The sequence below is a fragment of the Poecilia formosa genome, unplaced genomic scaffold, assembly GCF_000485575.1.
Source record: "Poecilia formosa unplaced genomic scaffold, Poecilia_formosa-5.1.2 Scaffold106, whole genome shotgun sequence".
In the NCBI taxonomy this organism is placed as follows: Eukaryota; Metazoa; Chordata; class Actinopteri; order Cyprinodontiformes; family Poeciliidae; genus Poecilia; species Poecilia formosa.
In genome coordinates, this window is record NW_006800045.1 from 1,785,073 (window position 1) to 1,805,394 (window position 20,322).

The 20,322-nt window shown below is 37.0% G+C and overlaps 1 protein-coding gene across 6 annotated transcripts in view; it reads right to left on the reverse strand.

Annotated features, from left to right (window-relative positions):
* The window catches only part of chd6 (chromodomain helicase DNA binding protein 6), an 80,934-nt gene that overhangs the window by 1,970 nt on the left and 58,642 nt on the right, over nucleotides 1-20,322 (reverse strand). Inside the window, exon 44 of one of the 6 annotated variants that reach the window (XM_016675123.1) lies at nucleotides 5,944-6,132. The exons of the other annotated variants lie outside the window; for them this stretch is intronic. Within the exon in view, the coding sequence (XP_016530609.1) occupies nucleotides 6,118-6,132 (15 nt within the window). The 3' untranslated portion in view covers nucleotides 5,944-6,117. Of the gene's footprint in view, nucleotides 1-5,943; nucleotides 6,133-20,322 lie in introns of those variants that run through there. 6 annotated transcript variants of the gene reach the window in all.

Here is a 20,322-nt window from a genome sequence, read left to right on the forward strand (position 1 = left end):
TTCTGCAATAACCTTATCAAACAAAGATGACATTACAATGAACAAGTTTATTAACAAACAATTTAAGAAGTTAGTTTTATTATCAATAAATCAGTAAAGCAGCTGCAGCTCCTCAGAAATGACTTTTTTTATTGTCTGTTTCATGAAGTTCACATTTTATTTCCACATATAAATGTTACCTGTGCAGACAGTTTTCAGAGTAAATCCCACTGACTTTCTGCAGAACGGCCGGGCTGCCATGTGCTATGATTCATTTTCCTCCAGATTACATCACAATCACTTTGATGTATGGCATGCAATGTATCTACGAGGGCAACAGATCAGATCAATACCATGTGGAGAACAACATAGTCATTGTACTCGCTCCAGCACCCTCACTTTCTTCTTTTCAAACCCATTTTTTTGGCGTCTGTAACCACAAAAACTAGAGTCCCTCAGTTACGGTTGAGACTGTCAAACCAAGCGGCCTCCCTCTGTGATTTGACAACTTCCATCCCATCTGGGATCCTCCAAAAGATTCCTGAGTTAAAATACCAGATCTTCCCTTTAACCTGCAGTCCTGACTGAGAAAATAGTAAATAATTTAATAAAAACTGAGCCAGAAATCTCCCATCCCAGAAGACTCAACTTTCCTATTTAACTGTAGTTTTATTACAATTTTAAAGTAAATGGCGTAGAGACTAAAACAATGTCGTATTTATGTGGGGTTTGGAAATGTGTGTGAATCAACATTGCTATTATAATCTTAAACTCTCCATATGTTCGTAACAAAGTGTCAGAGTTGAATGAAAGGGAAAATCAATCAATGCCAGGAGATTCAGAGGGTCGATCTGGTTTTCATTCTGCTGTGGATCATCGGACCAGTTCTTTATCTTAATAAGAACATTCAACAGCGATTTGGGACTCGTCCAACAGAACTTCAGATGTTTTACTGAAATGGAGAAACCTCTCTCGTGGCACTCTCTCGATATTACTTTGGGCTTTTGGCCCCCTGCTGAGCAGCATTTGGTTCCTGTGTTACACCTTATTCTGTGACCACCATATATTGTGACTGTAGGAGGCGCTGTTGCAGTTTTACACTTTGCCATACCTCAGCCTGACGCAAAAGGAAAAATAAAGAAAAACAAAGAACAAGTAACATCTTACCACTAATATTGGGATTATTATGGAAATATAAATGGACACAATATGACAGCACTCATCAGATATTATGACCACACTGTTACTTAGTGTAAAATACTAAATATTTGAACCAAACTGTTTCTGTTAAGTAATTCAGTAACGCAACAAGTTACTACACAACTCTGTCTCTGGTTGTGTTTTCCCAGAATCCCCTGCACTGTAGTCCGCTTCCTGCTTTTGGTCCGTCTGGTGTTGAAATATGAATTTTAATTCACTTTAACCAACCTGAGACCGAGGTTTGTAGGCGGACCAGAGTTTGCTTTCTTTGATTTGGTTACGGATTCATGGCTCAAACCGGACTCTCTAGGTGAACAAACTGGAGCTGGATTAAAGCGGATTAAGCAGGGCTGGTGTGAAATCAGCATGTTTAAATATAGCAGAGTGGAGATGAATAACCGTGGGAAACAGTTGGGAATAAAATTTCCAGTGAAACCGAACGGTTGTCAACAACATGAACAGAGGTTGTCAGTCCATCAGTGGCTTGGTGGCAATGGGTCAGTCTGGGTCGCATTTCCAAATCCAGTCGTCTGTAACTGAGACCAAACGTACAGCATGTGCAGTAATCCAGGCGCTTCAAACCTGAAATATCCTCGACTTAATTCAAACATATAAAACAGAACTGGGCAAAGTAAATCCAAACTCTGCTTTGGATGAAATCTCCTATATTTCTGCTGCCCCTTTTTTGAGTTTTGCTCAGTATTTCAGATGCCACTTTTGTTATTCGTTTTGCTTTTTGTTTGTTACTTGGACATTTCATACAAGATTATGGTGCCGGCAGCCAACTTACAGTACATCCAGACAAATCCCCGTAGATTGAAACGGAGTTACTGAAGATTAGAGGCTCTCTGGTACTTTAAAGGGCAGACCTCAGTGTCCCTCTCATTTAGAAGCTCCTGGATCAGGATTTAAACCCAACATAAACACGCATCATGTTCAGACAGACCCGCAGGCACTGTAAAACCCCGGACAACAGGTACTGATTACACAACAAGTTGGTTTTTCTGCCCTCACTTTCACTCCATGAACATCCCTAATGTAATTTAGAGGCATGTCTAAGCAGAGAAAGCAGGTTTTCCTTCTTTCTTTTTGGACACAATGTGGGCAAAGATGAGAAAAATCTGTCTCAGCAAATTCCAAACATTTTCGCTCGGATGGAGGTTTTCTGCTTGCGTGACCGATTCAGCTGGAATCTTTGCATTTGAATTTACTTTTATAACATTTTCATCAACTCAAGAAGTTGGACAGTTGTTATGGACCACAGCTGCTCGCTGATTTTGATCAGAACGAAGCTGGAGTTTGTTGTTAGCCCGTAGAGAGCCGTAATCTCTGGTGTGCTGCTCTGCTGCTAGCTTCAGCAGCGAGAGGCTTCAGAAATTCACGTTTGCACAGATGTGGAATCAAAACTTGGGATTTTTTTCAGTATTTTACACATTTACTGACACGCCTTCTGTACAGCCGCAACTAAGGATTATTTTACTAATTCATTATTCTCTCAGTTATTCTGACGATCAATCAACTATTTGATTAATTGCATAAGAACTTTTGCTCTTTCTGCAGATTTTTCATTTAACCACTTATTTGATACAACATTAGAAATAAACTAAAAGACACAGATGTACAAATTATTAATATAACATTTTATTGATGCATTTGCAGTTAAAGCAAACGTCCAATATCAACATGTGAAAAGTTCAGCTTAACATAAACAAAGTGTGGGACAAACATATTGAATATTCTTTGGATTAACCAATTAATAATTGGGCAGAAAATGGTAATTAATATAAGTATTTTACAGAATATGAAGCAGGCGAAGCTAAAATTGACGATTTCTGGGTCAAACAGTTTTGCAGACAGTGTTTTTATCTTAAATACAAAATGTATTTATACTTGTACAATTATTATTAATTATTGCTCTTAATACATTGTTCTTTCAGTAATTTGTCTTTCTTTTAAGTCTGTATACTCTGTTTAAAGATGATTCATTGACAATTATTTCAGTGATTAATCATGATTAATCGTTTCAGACGTAGTCGCTTGTGTTCTCATCTCTTCAGTTTTCTTTTGGTTTCAAGGAGAAAGTTTGTTGTTTTTGTATATATTTTGGATCATTGTTCTTCCAACAGATCCATTGATGCTGCCATATTTATTTAAAATCTAGTCTTTTGTGAAATTCTTGAACCTTTTATTCTAACAAGGAATATAAATCAGCCCACAGCATCACAGAACCTCCTCCATATTTAACAGTGGCCATGATTTTCTGTCCTGTGTGTTTATTTGGGCTGTTTTTAGCAGAAAAGTTTTAGTCTAACCTGACCCAAGCATATGGTTCCAGTTTAGGTCCCAGAAGAGTTTAGCAAACTCCACATGTTTACATTTAGGCTGTCAGGAGAAAAAAGCCTTTCCTTGTCATGCTTCATAAACAACCAGTTATTTTATATATAGTGACTAATGCTCGTTATGGATACTTGTTGACCCCAAGTTGCTGCAGTTCATTAAGCTTTGGAGATACTTTCACCTCCCTCACGTATTGGGTCCTGTGTATCACATGGTTACGACCCATTCAAACAGGAAGTGGTGGCTCTGATCAGCTTCAAAGTGTTAATTACATTCATTTAGAGCCGCAACCAACAACAGTTAGGTTAGAAATCAATTAATCAATTATTCTGGTGATTAATCATTTAATCTGACGATTAATCGGATTAAAAATGGGCATATTCCATAGGTTTTTTAATTTAACCTTCTTATGCAATGTTAGAACTACATAAAAATAAACTATTAAATTCATTTTTTAAATTAGAAAATGATTTTTTTTTTGCAAAAACATCATTCCTTTCGTCAAACCTTAATCATTTGTAGCAAAGGATTCATCTTCAGCTAAAGAAAATACATCTAGCATCAACATGTGAAAAGCTCAGCTCTGCTGGATGTAACATAAATACAGGTTAGGGATGATATGTTAATTATTTTTTGGTATTAAATGACTAACATTTGACAGAAAAGGTGCCTAATAGTTAATTCTTTCCAGATTTTGAACCAAGTCAAACCAAAACTACTTGATGAGTTCTTGGGTAAAACATTTTTACAGACAAATGTTTAGTTTTTTTAATCATAAATTCAAAATGGATATTTTTTGGCTTAATTTCTCCTCTGAATGTTTTTTTTTAGCAAATGGCCTTTTTTTTTGTCTGTATTCTCCAGTTATTGATTCACTGATTGTTAAATTAGTTCATGATTATTTCAATCATTTATTTGTCACAACTAATCATTTCAGCCATAGTTTTATTTTTAAATGAATAATTGAGGTCAGAATAATTACATAACTGAAAAAATATATTTATATTTGCTCAACTGAAAAAATCCCCAAACTCAGGGTAAATTTTCTTGCTGTGTAAATTGATCTGCAAAAAATATACTGTGAAATTTTTCTTTTTTAAAATATTTTTGCTGTATTTCTGTTCTGAGGAGATAAAAAGTGATTTTTTAAGGGTAGTGCTTGAGCTCATGCAGTAATTATGTGAAGTTGTGCAGGTTCTTAATGAAAATCTGAACCTGGGCCGCAGTTTTTGTCTCTGTGCCACCAAACCGCACGTCATGGCGGATCTCAGTGCCAACCTGGAAACCGCACAGTAAAAGACGTGAAATTAAAGCAGAGCATAGCGCTAACGGGGGCTAATCACGACCCCCGCTTGTTATTTGATAATGTCTGGCCTGCAGCTCATTCTGCACTTCAAACGCAGATCCTTTTGTGCTGGCTTGAGTTCGACGTTGGAGCTGGCAGCTGGAAACCGGCTCGGCTGTGGTTTTTTCTTTTTTTTTTGTTTTGGGGGGAGGCCATCGTTAGCATCACATAAAAAAGCCTTTAGCATGTTTGTTTTAAGGTTCATAATCAAATAAACAACCTGGACTCAGACTAGCACATATTAGTGATGATGCATGTTCTGGTCTGCGTGACCCGGCGCTCGGTTCCCCTGTTCCCAGCTCCTGCCTGCATGGCTCCATACCGTTTAAAGCTTTATGCTGATTTATTACCTGTTATGCCCATGTACAGTGCTTTTCTTTCTTCCACCGCAACATGTGGTTCTGACTACGACTGTTTTCCAAAGAGTCGAACGGATTGAGTGGATAACACCAGCATTTTTGGAAAATCCTCAAACTTTTTATCCTTGTTTATGGAGCTGTGGTCGTATCCAGTCTTGCTTGGAGACTAACTGTATTTAAAAAGGTCAGTTTGGGTTATGATGGCATTCAGCCTCAATGATTCCAACAAATTGCAGTGAAATAAGATTTTTATCTCTTTGTGTGGATTGTAAAGTTTTTGACTGATTTGATCAAGATCGTGTAAAGGTCTGAAAATATTTTCTGTTTGTAAAGTTAAAGTCAAAATTTAACAACAATAATTTGGGATTTTTTTTTTATCTGTTAAAGCAAAAAACAACAAGCTTATGTTATTGATTAATTTATATATGAAATTTCCCAAACTAAATATTTAGTTTACAAACTAACTGTCTGTTAACAGCCAGTGAATTCGCCTGTTAGCTTGCTAAATATTCTGATTGGGGCAAAAATATTAAGATTCCAGACTCAATATTTAGCTTTCTAACTAAATATGTAGCTTGAGCATATATCTGGATTAAGGAGGAACATTTAGTCTTAGTTCTGGCTCCTCTCTTTAATGCGTTTAACCACTTTTACAAAAAAAATAAAGAAACTACTACTAATGTTTGTGCTCCCCGTCAGAGTAGCAGAAACTCTCTTGTTTAAAGAAAACTGGACCTTAAAGACAATCGTCCAGTTTGTGGTCCTGCAGATAATCTCATCTTTTCTGATCATCCATGGAGTTCAGCTGAACAAAACAGAAACCAGAGCCACTTTCTTTCTCATTTAGCTCCATAAAAGTCCTTGTATGTTTGCCTGTGAGTTTGGCTTGAGGTTTGGTCACAGCGCCACCAGCTGGGCGTTTTCCAACTTTCTGCCTGAAACAGTTAGGATAGTCGCTGAGGAGCTTTACAATGTGCATGTTTGGTTTCCTGAAGCATGCATCAAATTGCAAAAACAAGACTGTGTTTACTTCACTGTTGCATGTAAAACTGGGATTTCTTCTTTTTACTGCTGTGGGTTGGAATAAATTTAAATGCGACTGATGGAAAAACCAATAATCGGGTATTTAAGATGCCAAAAAGACCCAAAACAGAGAGAGCTGTTAATCACTGCAGCTGGATACAACAGATAGATATAAAACATTTGCAAAGATTCATAGTTTTCAGGAATATCCTGGTTTTTCTCTCATGCTGGAGAGGTTTAAATTTTAAGGGTTGAGTTGGACTTCACTGTAGAAAGTTAAAAACATTCACAAAATAGTTTACTTTATCACACAGTACTGATCTGCTGGTCCTTTTTTTTAGGTTTGACAAAATTATTGGTTAAATTTTAGGATCTTTTAGAGAATTTACTGGAATGTGAAATGGAAATGTTGACCTTTTCCAAACGCTTCATTTTATATTCTGTCTTAAATTCAGTGTAAGAAGTTAATACAATTTGATAAAGATTTAAACCACTTTCACTCACATTAGACAGTTAATTACATAGAAAATCATGAAGGTTGGGAGACACTGAACACATTTTTGTTTCCCAGAACTGTTTAGTAAATAAACTTCAGATTTATGTCAGAAAAGGATAGAAATAATGATATTAACCACCTCTGTCTCAGAAGGAATGGGTGTAAAATGAAATGCTGATACAAACTATTTTTCTACTAGCTGGATTTTCATTGTAAAACTGCACCACTGGTCGTGATTCCAATTTGTGCAATTTCACACAAATTCACACGAGTCACATGATCAACTACCTGATATTACTACTGGCAGAAACGACAAAGAAGACAACAGGAAGTGGTAGAAGTATGATGTTGACGTTTTCGTGAATAACAAATTTATTGTTATTCCATTCTTAAATAATGGAAACACCGTAATTCCAAAAAAAATGGAAATGCAGCTACTATCAAATCTGCGAACTAGAATACATTGTAGATGCAGAAATCCAGCCAGGTGAGTATTTTATCGAAAAAAGCACAAGAACTGAGGTATTTTAAAATTCAGCTGCGTCTCTTTGTATGTAAGATAAATAAACGTTATTCATAATTTAATCCACACTTTAAAGACAAAATTTAAATGCAAAAAGATTGTCCCGGAAACTCAAACAATGACGAAGAACATGATGAGAGAAGACATGAAGAGTCATGAAAGCTCCATGCTAGGCGATCGTAACGAAGAGCGGTGTCTGGTTGGACAAACTCCTCATCAGCAGCAGCACCAATCTGCGACCAATTAAACTTCACCAGGAAGCAGTGCAGCAGAAAATCAGGTCAGGGAAAAAGATTTGACACTTTCTGCTTCCTTTGCATCCTGTTCTCAAGAAAACCTTCAAAATGCTCTGACTTCTGCAGTAAATCTGATTCTTTTTAAACTGCAGCCAAACGAGGTGAAGCCAGAGCAGCAGCTTCTCCATCCAAGCCGGACCCGAATCATCACACCTGATCTGATACATGAGTTATGATGTTAAAATGTGAAAATATGTAGCAGAGTGATCTGGAGTCCCTATGCTGTAAAAGCATCATATAATCCGATCTCTGCAGCCAACCATCAAAGCAGCGATACATCACCCAGAATATTTACCTGACACTCGACCTGGAGGACTCTTCTTCTTCTTCTTCTTCTGGCCAAATGATGGACGAGTTCCCAAAAATCCTGCGGGTGGCGGGCCTGGACCGCCATCTGAGGATGGAGAACACCTGAGACGCATCAGCAGAGCCAGAAAACGTTTTTCCTCCCGATGTTTGAAGAATCACTGGAGGAAAAACAAGTTTACCATTTTATTTATTTATAAAACAGGATCATGTGAAGCCTTATTAAAATAAACTCCTCTTGTTATGGACTACTGTTTACATCTGGAAATTTTGCGCATGCACTCAACGCTGGAAGGCGAAAAGGCGATTCTTTGCTTCTCATCCGTAGCCGCACTGCTGCGGTGGAGCAAAACGTTAACTAAATGAAAACCTGGAGATGCAGGTATTATTAATTGAGTACTTTGTGCCACAGCAAAGGGGAAAATAAAGCAGAAAAACTGTTGAACTCAAAAACCACTTTTTTCTAGCCGTCTGTCGGCTACGCTACACACAGACTCATTGCCATAGCAACTGACAACAACGCTACTTTATGTTTCAGGATTCAACACCAAAAACCATGCAAACATTTCTCACACTGTTTATTTTGCTATTATTGAAAAATGATTGCTTGCTGTGGTAGACTAGCTACCGCGGCTATTAGCTAAGATAACACAGATTAGCTAAGCTAACAGCGGTGATTAGCCGCTTATTAGATTAGCTGCTCTACTGATGATGTGTCAGAGTTGGTGTGTGGGTCAGCTGTTTTTTATTTTTTAACTGAACCGAAACACAACGAATTCCACATCACATCTACATGCTAAGGTTGTCACAGTCAAGCTAGCATAACTCGCATACTTCCCTCTCCCTCACTATTTTTTCCATAATTAAAACTTTTCCTGACGTGTTATCTAGATGTTATAGTGTTGACAATTAGTAGCAAAGCACTGCATCCCGTTTTCTTTTATAGATCACACATATATTTTAGATTTAGGACATTATATTGACAACTTGACAGCTAATGCTAGTCATTGCAGGCGAGCAGCTTTTTGCCCTCCAGCAGGGAGATGGGGTGGGATCTGGCACACATAACGTTACCCTTTAACAGGTCTACAGATCGTTTTTGACTTGTGGTCAAAGGCCCAACAAAATTATTTCCTGAGCTATAAATGGATCCCGAGCCACACATTAGACCGCCCTGATTTACAGAAAAGGATCATGAAATGTTCTGAAATATAGAGAAATTCATAACTTTTAAGACTCAGCTAATACAAATCAGTCAATTAAGTTTATTTGTAGAGCATATTTACAACAGCTCAAAATGCTTTACATCATAAAAACACAAAAATAAAGTCATAAAAACGTCTTACAGCCACCAATTAAAAAACCAGAAACAAATATTACATTTGGACTAGTGTTATCATGAAAATAATAAATATCTTGATAAATGTTTCATTTATTATGGCTCAACTATAAACAGGTGGATTCTATCTATCTATCTATCTATCTATCTGTGATGCTAACAATGCTAACGATGCTACCAACAGATCAAACGCGGTTTACCGGGGGTGAACCGCAGAGAGAAAAGACAGAAATATTTGACCTTCATAGTTTTCATGTCCCATTTTTCTCCTCCGCCGTTTGTCTTCCTCTCACCTGTCAGAAAAAAGACGGAATAAAAAAGCAGGACTTGGCAGAAAGAGGGAGAGAAAACGACTGCGGCTCCTCGCCAGCGTCTCGGCTAACGCAACAACAGACATCATCAGCGGCGGCGCCTGAACCGTTTCCAGCTCCATGTTGGCCCGCAGAACCAGAACCACGGAGGACAAAAATAACCTGAACCGACTGTTCAGTTTAGCCCCATGATGTGTGAATAAAATGTGTTTTCCAAACATTAAATCAAAGTAGGATTTGAAAAGTCACTTTCTACTCGAGCTGCACTGATCTGAATTTACCTCTGATTCGCTTTTTAAGTCAATTAATCAAATTCCATCGTTGTCAACTTTATTGCAATCATCATTCAACTAAAAAACCCAACCTGGGTTAGATTACATGAAAAATAAATGTTTGGATAAAAGTGTTTAACTGAATTATTATCCACTTGATTTGGGAAAAATGGTCAAGTGGCAAATCTCAGGTTGTGATTATATTATTGCTTTGGGTGCTAAAATGGCCTAGTCAAAGTACAAATTTCAACCTTATTTTCAGTCTTATTTGAAGACAAAAGTAAAGCTGAAAATAAGAATAATAAAAAATAAAAAAAATCGAAGTTAGCGCCTTATATTTATCACTGAAGCCAGATTGGAGATTAGATTCAGCCTGAGAAATGATGCGTTTAAAGCAGTCGGAAAACTGGAACGCGGATCTGGGAATAACAGAGATTACTGTCATGAAGTTAACAAGATTTACTGACGAATAGCGTTTCCCCCCCAGAGCAGCCATGTTGGATGTTTTAGGAATGAAACTTAAAACTTCAGGAGGTTTCTCAGACGTTTTTATCTAACTTTGAACTTGTAAATATAAAAATATATTGGAGAAAAAATGGGCAAAAGTGCAAATAGTCTCTTTTTTGGGCATAGAAAAATTTAAATTGAATAATTTTTATGAGTTTAAAATGGACCAAAAATATTTCCTGCTGCACTATTTCCCACAAATCCACCAGTAAGCCAGTAAAATATCTGCAGGACTCCAGTTGGATTATCTTCAAAGGTTTTTATTTTGTAGTTTTGGTTTATTTACTCTAAATTTGGCCAAACATGAAAGAAAGGAGTTTTTCTGGTGCATCTTAATGGCTGATAATAATAAACACTGCATGTTTAGTCCAAACTATCTCGCAGTTTATTCGTTTGTCAGTTTGTGTGTAATATAATTGAGCTGTATACATGATGAATATTTTGATCCAGGATGATTTATCTGATATTGCACAAGTAAAGCTTGCATGACAACATGTGAGTTTTCTTCCTTTTTTTCTCCAGAGCGAATAAAATCTCTTCTTTTTCCCCCCCACCAAATAAATATTTATCACTTTTTTAAGAGACGAAATGGGAAATTTTTCCACAACATGGATGTGTCACTCTGTAAATGTGTATTTTATTATTATCACAGATTATTCTGGGTTCAGATGTGCAAAAGCTTTAAAAAAAAATCATGAAAAATATGCCAATTTCAGACAATTTGATTAATTTTACAAAAACTGCAATTTCCTAACTTTTCTTCTCATGCATGTTTCTTTGAACATGTAAGATTTTTGCTTTTGTTTGTTTTATTTTCTGATGACCACGAAATAATCTGACAAGATTAAAACAAGCTGCTATTGTTTTAAACATATGGGATGGTGTGAGTTCTTTCTCAGTCATTTCATTGCTGGCCAACAGGGGGCGCAGTTGGTAGCGCTGTTGCCTGGCAGCAAGTTTCTGATTATTTTCTGTTGCCTGATAACTGCTGGAGAAAAACATGCGCCATGTGTTGCAGTGTGTTTTGGTAATATCACAGAATAACAGTATTGTTAGTTGTACGCCATTTTAGATTAAAAAAGTATAACATTTATTTTTCTTCAAAAAAAGAAAAAAGAAAGAAATTAGAAATTTTGAGATTAATCTCAGAAATTGTCCAGAAAAAACTCCAAGTCAAAAATGTCTGCCAAGAAACTCAGGAAATTTCTAGAAGTTCTACTAGAAATGTATATAAAAACAATTTTTTTTCTACACTTTTTGCTGATTAATTTCAAAATTTCAGATTTTTTTTCTTGCATATTCCCACTATTTGTAGCTCAACAAATTCAAAAATTTTCTAGAAAATTTCTAAAATTAATCTAAAAAAATTTTAATAGTTTTTTGTCTCAAATTTTCGACTTTTGGAGCTCAGCAAATGCCAAAGTTTTACTGGTAATTTTTTTTAGATTGTCAAAAATTCTGTTTTTCTCGTTGAATATTTTCGACTTTTGAAACTTTGAACTTATCACAAATTGTCAACTTTCAGAGCTCAGAAATTTTCACGTTTTTTCTAGATATTTTTTTGAGATTAGTCTGAAAATTTCTGAGCTTTTTGGCATAAATGTTTTCATTTTTTCTATCTACAGTAACTGTAAAACGCCATCGTAGTTCTGAGATTCAGAAACACCAGTTGATTAAATATTCACCAAACCTTAAATTTATTCACCCAGAAAATAAATTAAATGATCAAGGACAGACGAGGAGAACTTGAAAGTCATCTTTTATTGCACGATAAAAGATCACACATACCATGTTTTGACTTGTCAGATTGGTCCACATGGGAATATAGAGCGCTATAGATAACAATAAGAAAGAAAAGTAACCAAATGAGATAAAAACCCCATGAAGTCCAGATGATTTATGTTTTCTAGCTATGATGGGTTTGCAGCGTCAGGGTCAGACGCTTCCTTTGACCTTTACATTGCACTTTGTTCAGCAACGCCATCCTGACTGAGCGGTGAGTTTATTCAGACACCAAACTGCATTTGAAACTGTATTCATCACCGACTGAGGTTTTATCGATCCAAGGCCTTAAGGTAGACCTCTAAAGAATAAAACAGGCACAATAAATGGATAAAACTTTCAGATTTGATGTTTTAAAGATAAAATTTACATGGGAAAATAAAACAAATCAAAACTGGGAGAAGATTCTGGTCTCTGCTGTGAATCTGGTAGAAAACAAGAACCTGACCCAAGATTTTTATCTGAATATTTAAAAATAACGAAGAATATTTAAAGGTGAGCTGGACTAAATCTATTTTCTCAATGTGAGGTTTTCCAGATGTTATCCTTTTAAGCCGAAACACGAATAAAAGCTGCAAAAATTTAAAAAGCGAACTCAAAACGAAAGCTGAAGGATGGATGAGGAAACGCACAACCTACCTTCTCATGAATTTAAGATCGTATTTTAGTTGATTCTGCAGCCAGTTTTTTCTTCTGGGTCTGAATAATCTTTGTACGACGGAGTTTAAAGCCAAAATAAGAAAAAATAAAATCTAAAATTACGAGAATAAAGTAAAAATAAAGCGAGAAAAGTCGTAAAATTACAAGAATAAAGTAATAATCAAGTTTATTTGTATAGCAAAGTCGAAATAAAACAAAATTTCTTTATTCTCATGTGAGTTTATTCTCATAATTTTATGGGTTTTTTATTATTATTTTCTTAGGATGGTGCTAATGCTCCGTCGCATCTCTCTGTATATTTATTATTTTCAGCCACCTTGGTGCCTAATGCGAACAAGTATTGAGAGCATAAAGGAAAAAAACCCAGCTGGACATTTCCAGCTTCCAGACTGAGATTATCTGTCAGGCGACAGAAACGCAGATCCGTTTAATTTCCATGTGAACCAAAATGCTTCTGTATTTCAGGGTAACAAAAACAGCCATCAATCAGTCGTGAGACAACAATGTAAAGACAAGAACTGTACAATAAATACATCATCTCTGATCAGAGTTTTACACGTTGAGGTGACCTCCATGAAAAAATAAACACTGTTGACAGAAAGCACGTGGTTGCCACGAGTCCGTTTCAAGTCTTCACGCGAGAACAGGAAGTGATGCGCAGCCGCAGCTTCATCTTCGTTTAAAAAATGAAATGAACAGATGAAACAGAAGAAAACAGAAGGCATCGTGCAGCTAAGGAATGCAGTGAGGGTCAAACTACCGACTTAACAGATGCCACTTCATGTTCCTGTGCGGTTTTCCTGCCGATGTCTGAATTTCAGAGTTGAATTTAACCTAAAAGTGCGCTTTTAATTTAAAATGTGGTTATGCAGTGTAGCTCTGAGTAGTCAGTATCTTAACTGCAGCAAATTCAAATTGAAAAATACTTTACTTATCCTAAATGGAAACTAAGTGCTGTTGTAACTCATACAAATTCAAATGCATCAAAGTTTATATTATAGATGGCGATGGCTATCTACAAAAGATTTCCTGTAGCAGTCTGATACAGCGAATTTGAAGAAGCCTCTGACTGAAGAAACTCTGTTTTCTGAAGAGGATGTTCAGAGTTCTTCTGGAAACATGTAAACATATGATCCTAGCTTAAAGAATCAGTTAAGAGTAGGTATTATAAAGATAAACTTGTATATACGCGTTTCACATCAGTCAACATTGATAATTACTGATCAGGTTTTTTTGTTGTCCGTCTTAAATATCTGAAATACTGCCGAATAGGCAGTGTGAGCTTTCCTGTTTTGTCCAGTTTTCACTCTACTCCATTGATTTTTATTTTTAAGCAGTTAACAAGCAAAACTTTAAAGTGCTGCAGCACCAGTTACTCAAGTTGTTGCTAGGTAACCAAAGAGTGAGTGAGTTGCTAAGTAACCAAAGAGTGAGTGAGTTAATTGATTCCACCAACCTAGCTGATCTACTGATATTGATCATGTGTTTATTGCAATATATTTTATTTATTTATTGTCCAGCCCTAGAAGTAAATGTCAGAATTTATCGCATTGTTTACCATTTATCATGAAAAACTTTGTCATAATAATTTTTATTTATTTTAACATTAAATGTCAGTTACTTAAAAAAATTATTTAAAATGTTTTTACCATTTTCTTCTGGGGCTTTTTTTCACAAGAGCATCAGTATATCTGTACATTTGAAAATATTGTTTGTTTTTTAAACCCAGTTTAGATACACTTATTCTTTTCTCCTGGTGAAAAAAAAGAGTTTAGATATAAAAATAGTGAAAAAGAACAAACAACTGGCAAATGCAGCTCACACATTTATGCTAGGTTAGCTTAAATGAATATATTAAATGGATTTGGTTGTCATGCCAGGTTTGCCAGGGGAAATAAATCATGTTTTACTTTTAAGTTGTTTCAGATGGTAAAGTAGATGACTTTATGAATATATTGCTCTTTCTCACTTTCAACTACACGCAAGATACTGACTGCTCAGAAATACACCACACAACCCCACTGTAAAAAGAAATAATAATAATAAAAAAAGAGTTAAGTCGATTTGTATGAAAACTACAATGGAGTATTATTAGGACCATAAAAAATAAGGAACAAAGGAGTAAATTTCCACCAAAAAAAACTTCTTTGAAAAGTCAAAATATTTACTTGAAATAATTCAAATTTGGAGATTAATCTCAGAATTTTTCTAAAAAAAAATAAAATTTTTAAATAAAAAAATTATAACCCCCACCCCTGATATTTCTAAGTTTATAAAGTCAAACATTTGCAAGAAGAAATTCAAAATATTTTAGAAATATTTAGAAAAAAATCTCAGAAATTTTCTAGAAAAAATTATAATAAAAAAAAAACACAAGGAAAAAGTAGACAATTTTAAACATTCAAAAATGTCCCGACTTTGAAAAGTAAAACATTTTCCACTTTTGAAACTCGGAAATTTCCATGTTTTCTAGAAAATTTGAGGATAATCTCAAAATCTGAGGGCTTTCCAGTAAATTTTAAACTTTTTAAACTCAGAATTATCTGCAATTTTTTCTAGAAAATTTATGAAATTAATCTCACAATTTGAGTTTTTGTAGCTAAATTTTAGACTTTTCAAAAGTTTTTTGGTCGAAATTTACCCCTTTTTTCTTTCTTTTTAAATCTACAATATCCCTAATAACGCTGCCATAGAAAAAACAAGTCACATGCTCCTTCCACTACCATTATTAACGATCTCTTATTTGGTGACCCCGTCGCCATGGAAACAGGACGAAATGTGCAAGTGAAGCCCACATGAGGGAAAGTGTTTGAACTTTAGAGGCACTGATACGCAAACGTTTGTGCTTTGAGGGACGACTGATTGGCCTTTTAGGAGTCGATGTAGTGAGTTAAAAACTGCGGCATGATTTGTTTCTGTTGGGTCTCCATAAAAAAAAAAAAAAACGCCACCTGATGGGGGAGATGTAACAGACCAGCTATACAAAAACATACTAGCTACAAATAAGGCATTTTACTTTGAAGAATACAATGAAACTGAGGAGAAATAATATTTGGTGAAAGTTTGGCAAAAAAAAAAAACTAACAAAAAAATATAATAAATTATATGGAGCCACAAACTTGTGACAAGGCAACAACAATGGATTTTTTCTTTTTTTGTGACCTGTCAGGACGAAACACAGCAAAAAGTGTGCGCATGCATGCACATATCCAAACTTTCTCCCAGTCGCTCGCACGCCGCAACGGAAAAATAAAATAAAATAAAAAAATAACAGGTTCACACAAAGACGCTGTGCAAAAAAAACAAAAAAAGGCGTTTCCATGGATGAAAACCAGGGATACGGAAAGCTGTCGACGGAAACATTTCCACCATGTCGTGAAAATCGGAGTAGATCCAGCGACTTGCATCCTTTTCATGTACAGTACAGTCGGTTTGCTTCCCAGCGGAAACAGGAAAGAGATACATGAAGCACTTAAAAAAAAGACAGCAATGTACAGCGAGAGATTTACAGATGAAATATTACATGTTTGAACTGCAATCTGAGGAAACAACGAGGCGTTCAGTCTCTTTTTCTCTTTTCTAAAATCAGGACAAAACCTCAAATTGGAGCTTCAGATCAAAATTCGAGTCTTTTTGCACTTTTCCCAATGATTTCAGGAGGAAAACTCACCCTCTTCTACCACTGTCTGTATCTACAACTGCCTGCTGCTGCCCCCTGGTGGCCGGGCTGAGCTCCTGATTGGACTGGACCACTTTTTTAAAGGGGAAGAATCTCCCAAAGTGACTCTGTGGCTTGATCCGAAACAAATCCCATGATTGTTCTTTGCTTTTGAATTAAAGAGCAGGAGTTAATTTAGCTTTTCATGTTAGCAGTGGAAAAATGATCAAAATAAAGTTTAAGGTGCAGCCTTTTAGTATGGAAGAAGATTAGTGCCATAAAAAAAATCAAAGTTTTTTCTCAGAATTTTGACTTTAATCTCAGAAAATTAAAATCAAAATATTTTTTTTTCATGTGGCACTAATTCTCTCCCGTATTTTAGTGTTGTGTTTTGTCACAATATACGTTTTACCTAAAAAACAATAAGAAAACTCGGTTTTAATTAGCTTTGACAGCACTTTTAAATGATTTTTTTAATTAAAAATTTTGAACGCAGGAACTTTAAAAGACATTTTTCTGCAGCCTTTTATGCTTCAGCGTCAATCAAATCTGTCTGGGATTTTATTTCAGATTAATTCGGATGGCAGTTTTTCTTTTAAGTATTGCACACGTTTTACACTGCAAAAACAAACAAAATCAACAGTTTTTTGTCTAGTTTCTAGTGGAAATATCTTTGTACACTTGATTAAGACAAACTAAATTATATGTAACTTTTCAGCAAGATGTAGAAACCTAGTCTCCAAACGTTTTGCCAAAATTGGCTAATTTAAATTATTAGCGTTCCACAAAATAAATTAAATTAAAAATGCAAAAATTTCTCACTTTTTTAATTTTATAGTAAAACTTCTATAAAATCTGTAAATCATTAAAAATAAAAATTGAAAATTTCCAAAATTTTGGGGTCGTCAATTGTTTATTTCCTTGATTAAATTTTTACGACTCTTGACCAGAGGGCCCAACAAAATCATTTCATGGACCACAAATGGCCCCCGGCCCACTCTTTGAGCACCCTGTTTTAAGTAAATAATTCCTAAATATTGGTGAAAAAAAATACTAGTTACAGGTGAAACAAGACATTTTAACTTATAATATGCGCAGATTATTTCAGTACGTTTACATCAATATTAAGGAATTATTGCCCTAAAAAAATGCTAAAAAGTTACTTATAAGTTAATTTGGTCTTAATTCAAACTTATGATTATATTTTCAGTAGAAACCAGATGAAAAAAAAGTTTTGGTGTGATGTTTTTACAGTGCAGAGGAACCATTTTGGATCGCTCCCTTCCTTCGGTTCTCCCTCCTGTTTTCAGTCTGGATGCGGGATGGTGGGAGGAATACGGAGATTATTTAACTCTACTCGTGTTTTCTTTTCTTTTTTTACAGTGGAGTGGAGAGGGTCGGGGGGGGTTCCTGGTATATAAACAAGTTGAATATAATCATCATCATCATCATCATCATAATAAAAGTCTTTACATGGACGTTGACTTACAGACTCGGCACAAACTTTACACGGCTGCTCAGCGGAGAAGAGAGCAACTTACTACACTGCAAAAACACAAAACCTTACCAAATATTTCAGTCTAGTTTATAGTGGAAATATTTTATTACACTTAAAATAAAACAAATCTAACTTATAAGTAACATTTCAGCACAATATAGGAGCTTGTTTCAAGTAAATGATTCATACTGATAAAATAATCCACCAACTGAACTGGAAACTTTTCATCGTATTAATAACTTAAAACTTGGTGTTCAAAGTGAGGCTCAGGGGCCATTTACGGCTCCTGGACTGACCTTTTGTGGCCCCAGACTGCAATTCAACAATAATACAAATCTACAATTGAAATCTTGTTAAAATACAAAGTGTTTCATTATTTTGCGCAGATGAAATCTATCCAGTTCCAAACCTGAACTGACAAAATGATTAGTATTTATCCAATAAACACCTGATAAATATTTATTTGAATAAGAAAAATCTGCAAAACCACAATCAGGTTTTGGCTCCACAATTATTTAAAACAAAAAAGGAAATCTGACTACTTCATTTAAAGCATTATGTTTAGAGCTGAACCGATCCGATATTAATATCTGTATTGGTCCAGTTCGGGTTGATGCAGGGTATCGGTAACAATGTGTCGGATCTATTCAGTCTAATTCTATGCTTTATTATTTATTTTACATTATACTTAGGATTCCTAACTGAACTTTCTGATCCATTTGAAGGTTTTTGTAGTTTATTTTTAAATAGTTCAGTTTCTTTATTATTTATTCTGTTCTACTCCACTGCTCTGACTGAACAAATTAAAGTTGTTTTTACATGTTTCACCAAACGTGTGAAGATATTTATTTATATATTTCAGTGTCAAATTAATTTGTAATTCTGTACATTAATGTATGTGTTTAAAAAAAAGGAACTATTTAAGTCAATTCATTTTTTTTTCTGCCTCTGATCGACTGAACCTCAGATATCAGTCTTGGTAAAAACTGGATCGGTGCGTCCATAATTACACCGCAAAGGTTTTTTTGGTCCTCAAGTCCAAAAAGTTTGGACACCCCTGATGTAAAACAAGCTCTTATTTCTTCCTGAAAAGTTTGTCATCAGTTAGTTTGTTTCATTTTAAGTGTGATTGGATATTTGCGGTAGAAACTAGACAGAAACATTTGGCGATATTTTGTGGACATTTTGTGTTTTTGCAGTGAGACGCGGGGAGACGATGTCCTATGCCGCCTCGCCGTCCCGTCTGTCCACCTCGTCCCCCGTCTCCTCCGACCCGTCCTCCTTCTCCTCCGGCACCGCAGCTTTTTCGCCGTGGCTGATGGAGTCCGGTTCCGCCCGGCCGGCCCGGCTCTCCTCGCTCGGCGGCGAGGCAGACGAGGACGCGGAGACGGTAACTGTACTTTCTCTCTCCTCCGCATCTCCCGCCTTCCCCCTCTCTCTCTCCTCCTCCTCCTTCGCCCGTTTCCTTCTCCGTTTGGGGCTTCCCGGCACGCCATCGGCGCCGCCCGGCGCCATGGCGGGCAGCGCCATGATGCCGCCGTGGGGGAGGAACATGTGCGGGTACAGCAGGCCGTGCGACACGCCGGGGATCAGGAAGGGGTTGAAGGTGTGATGCACTCTGCTGGTGGAGGTGATGACGGCCGCCGCCGCCTCCGCCGGCCGCGTGGCGCCCTCTGCTGGCTTCTCCTTGTCAGCGCTGCTCTCTCGATCAGCGGTGGCGGTCGTCGATGACGGGCTGGCTGCCTCCGACGCTGCAGTTGTGGTGGTGACGGTGGATGCAGAAGCGGAGGCGGAGGAGTGCGGCGGCGGCGCGTGCGCCATCATGGTGCCGACGCTGAACAGGGCGTGCTGCGGGATGGCGGTGGCGGCGCCGTGCGGGTGCGGGATGCCGTGCAGCATCATGGGCAGCATGCTAAGCCCGTTCTTAGCGTCGTCCGCTGCTGACCCGCCGCTCCCCGTGGGGAATCCGTGTGGAAATCCGGCCGCCATGATGGGGATCCCGGGGATGGCGCCGCGGAGGTTCTGCAGGGTCACGATGGAGTCCATGCTGCCGATCAGGCCGCCGTTCATGTAGAGCGGCGGGCCGAGGCACGGGGAGGCGGAGTCCGACACGGACAGCAGCGGCTTCGGCATCTCGCTGCGCGGCCGTCGTCCGCGGCGACGTGAACCCGGGTCCCGGTTGACCGGTTCCGTCAGGATCCGAGAGAACTTTCCCTCAGGAAGGAAACCCTGGAGCAAGAGCCAAGGAACATCAAGAAACTTTTAAACTTCTGAGATAAAAACATTCACTTTAATATGTTATTTATTACTGCTACTATTTTTTTGTGATAACATCCACATTCAGCAGGGAAACAATAAATTAAAATGTACACTACACACCTACAAAACACTAATTTAGAAAAAATGCCCCCAACTTCAACAAAGCTTAACA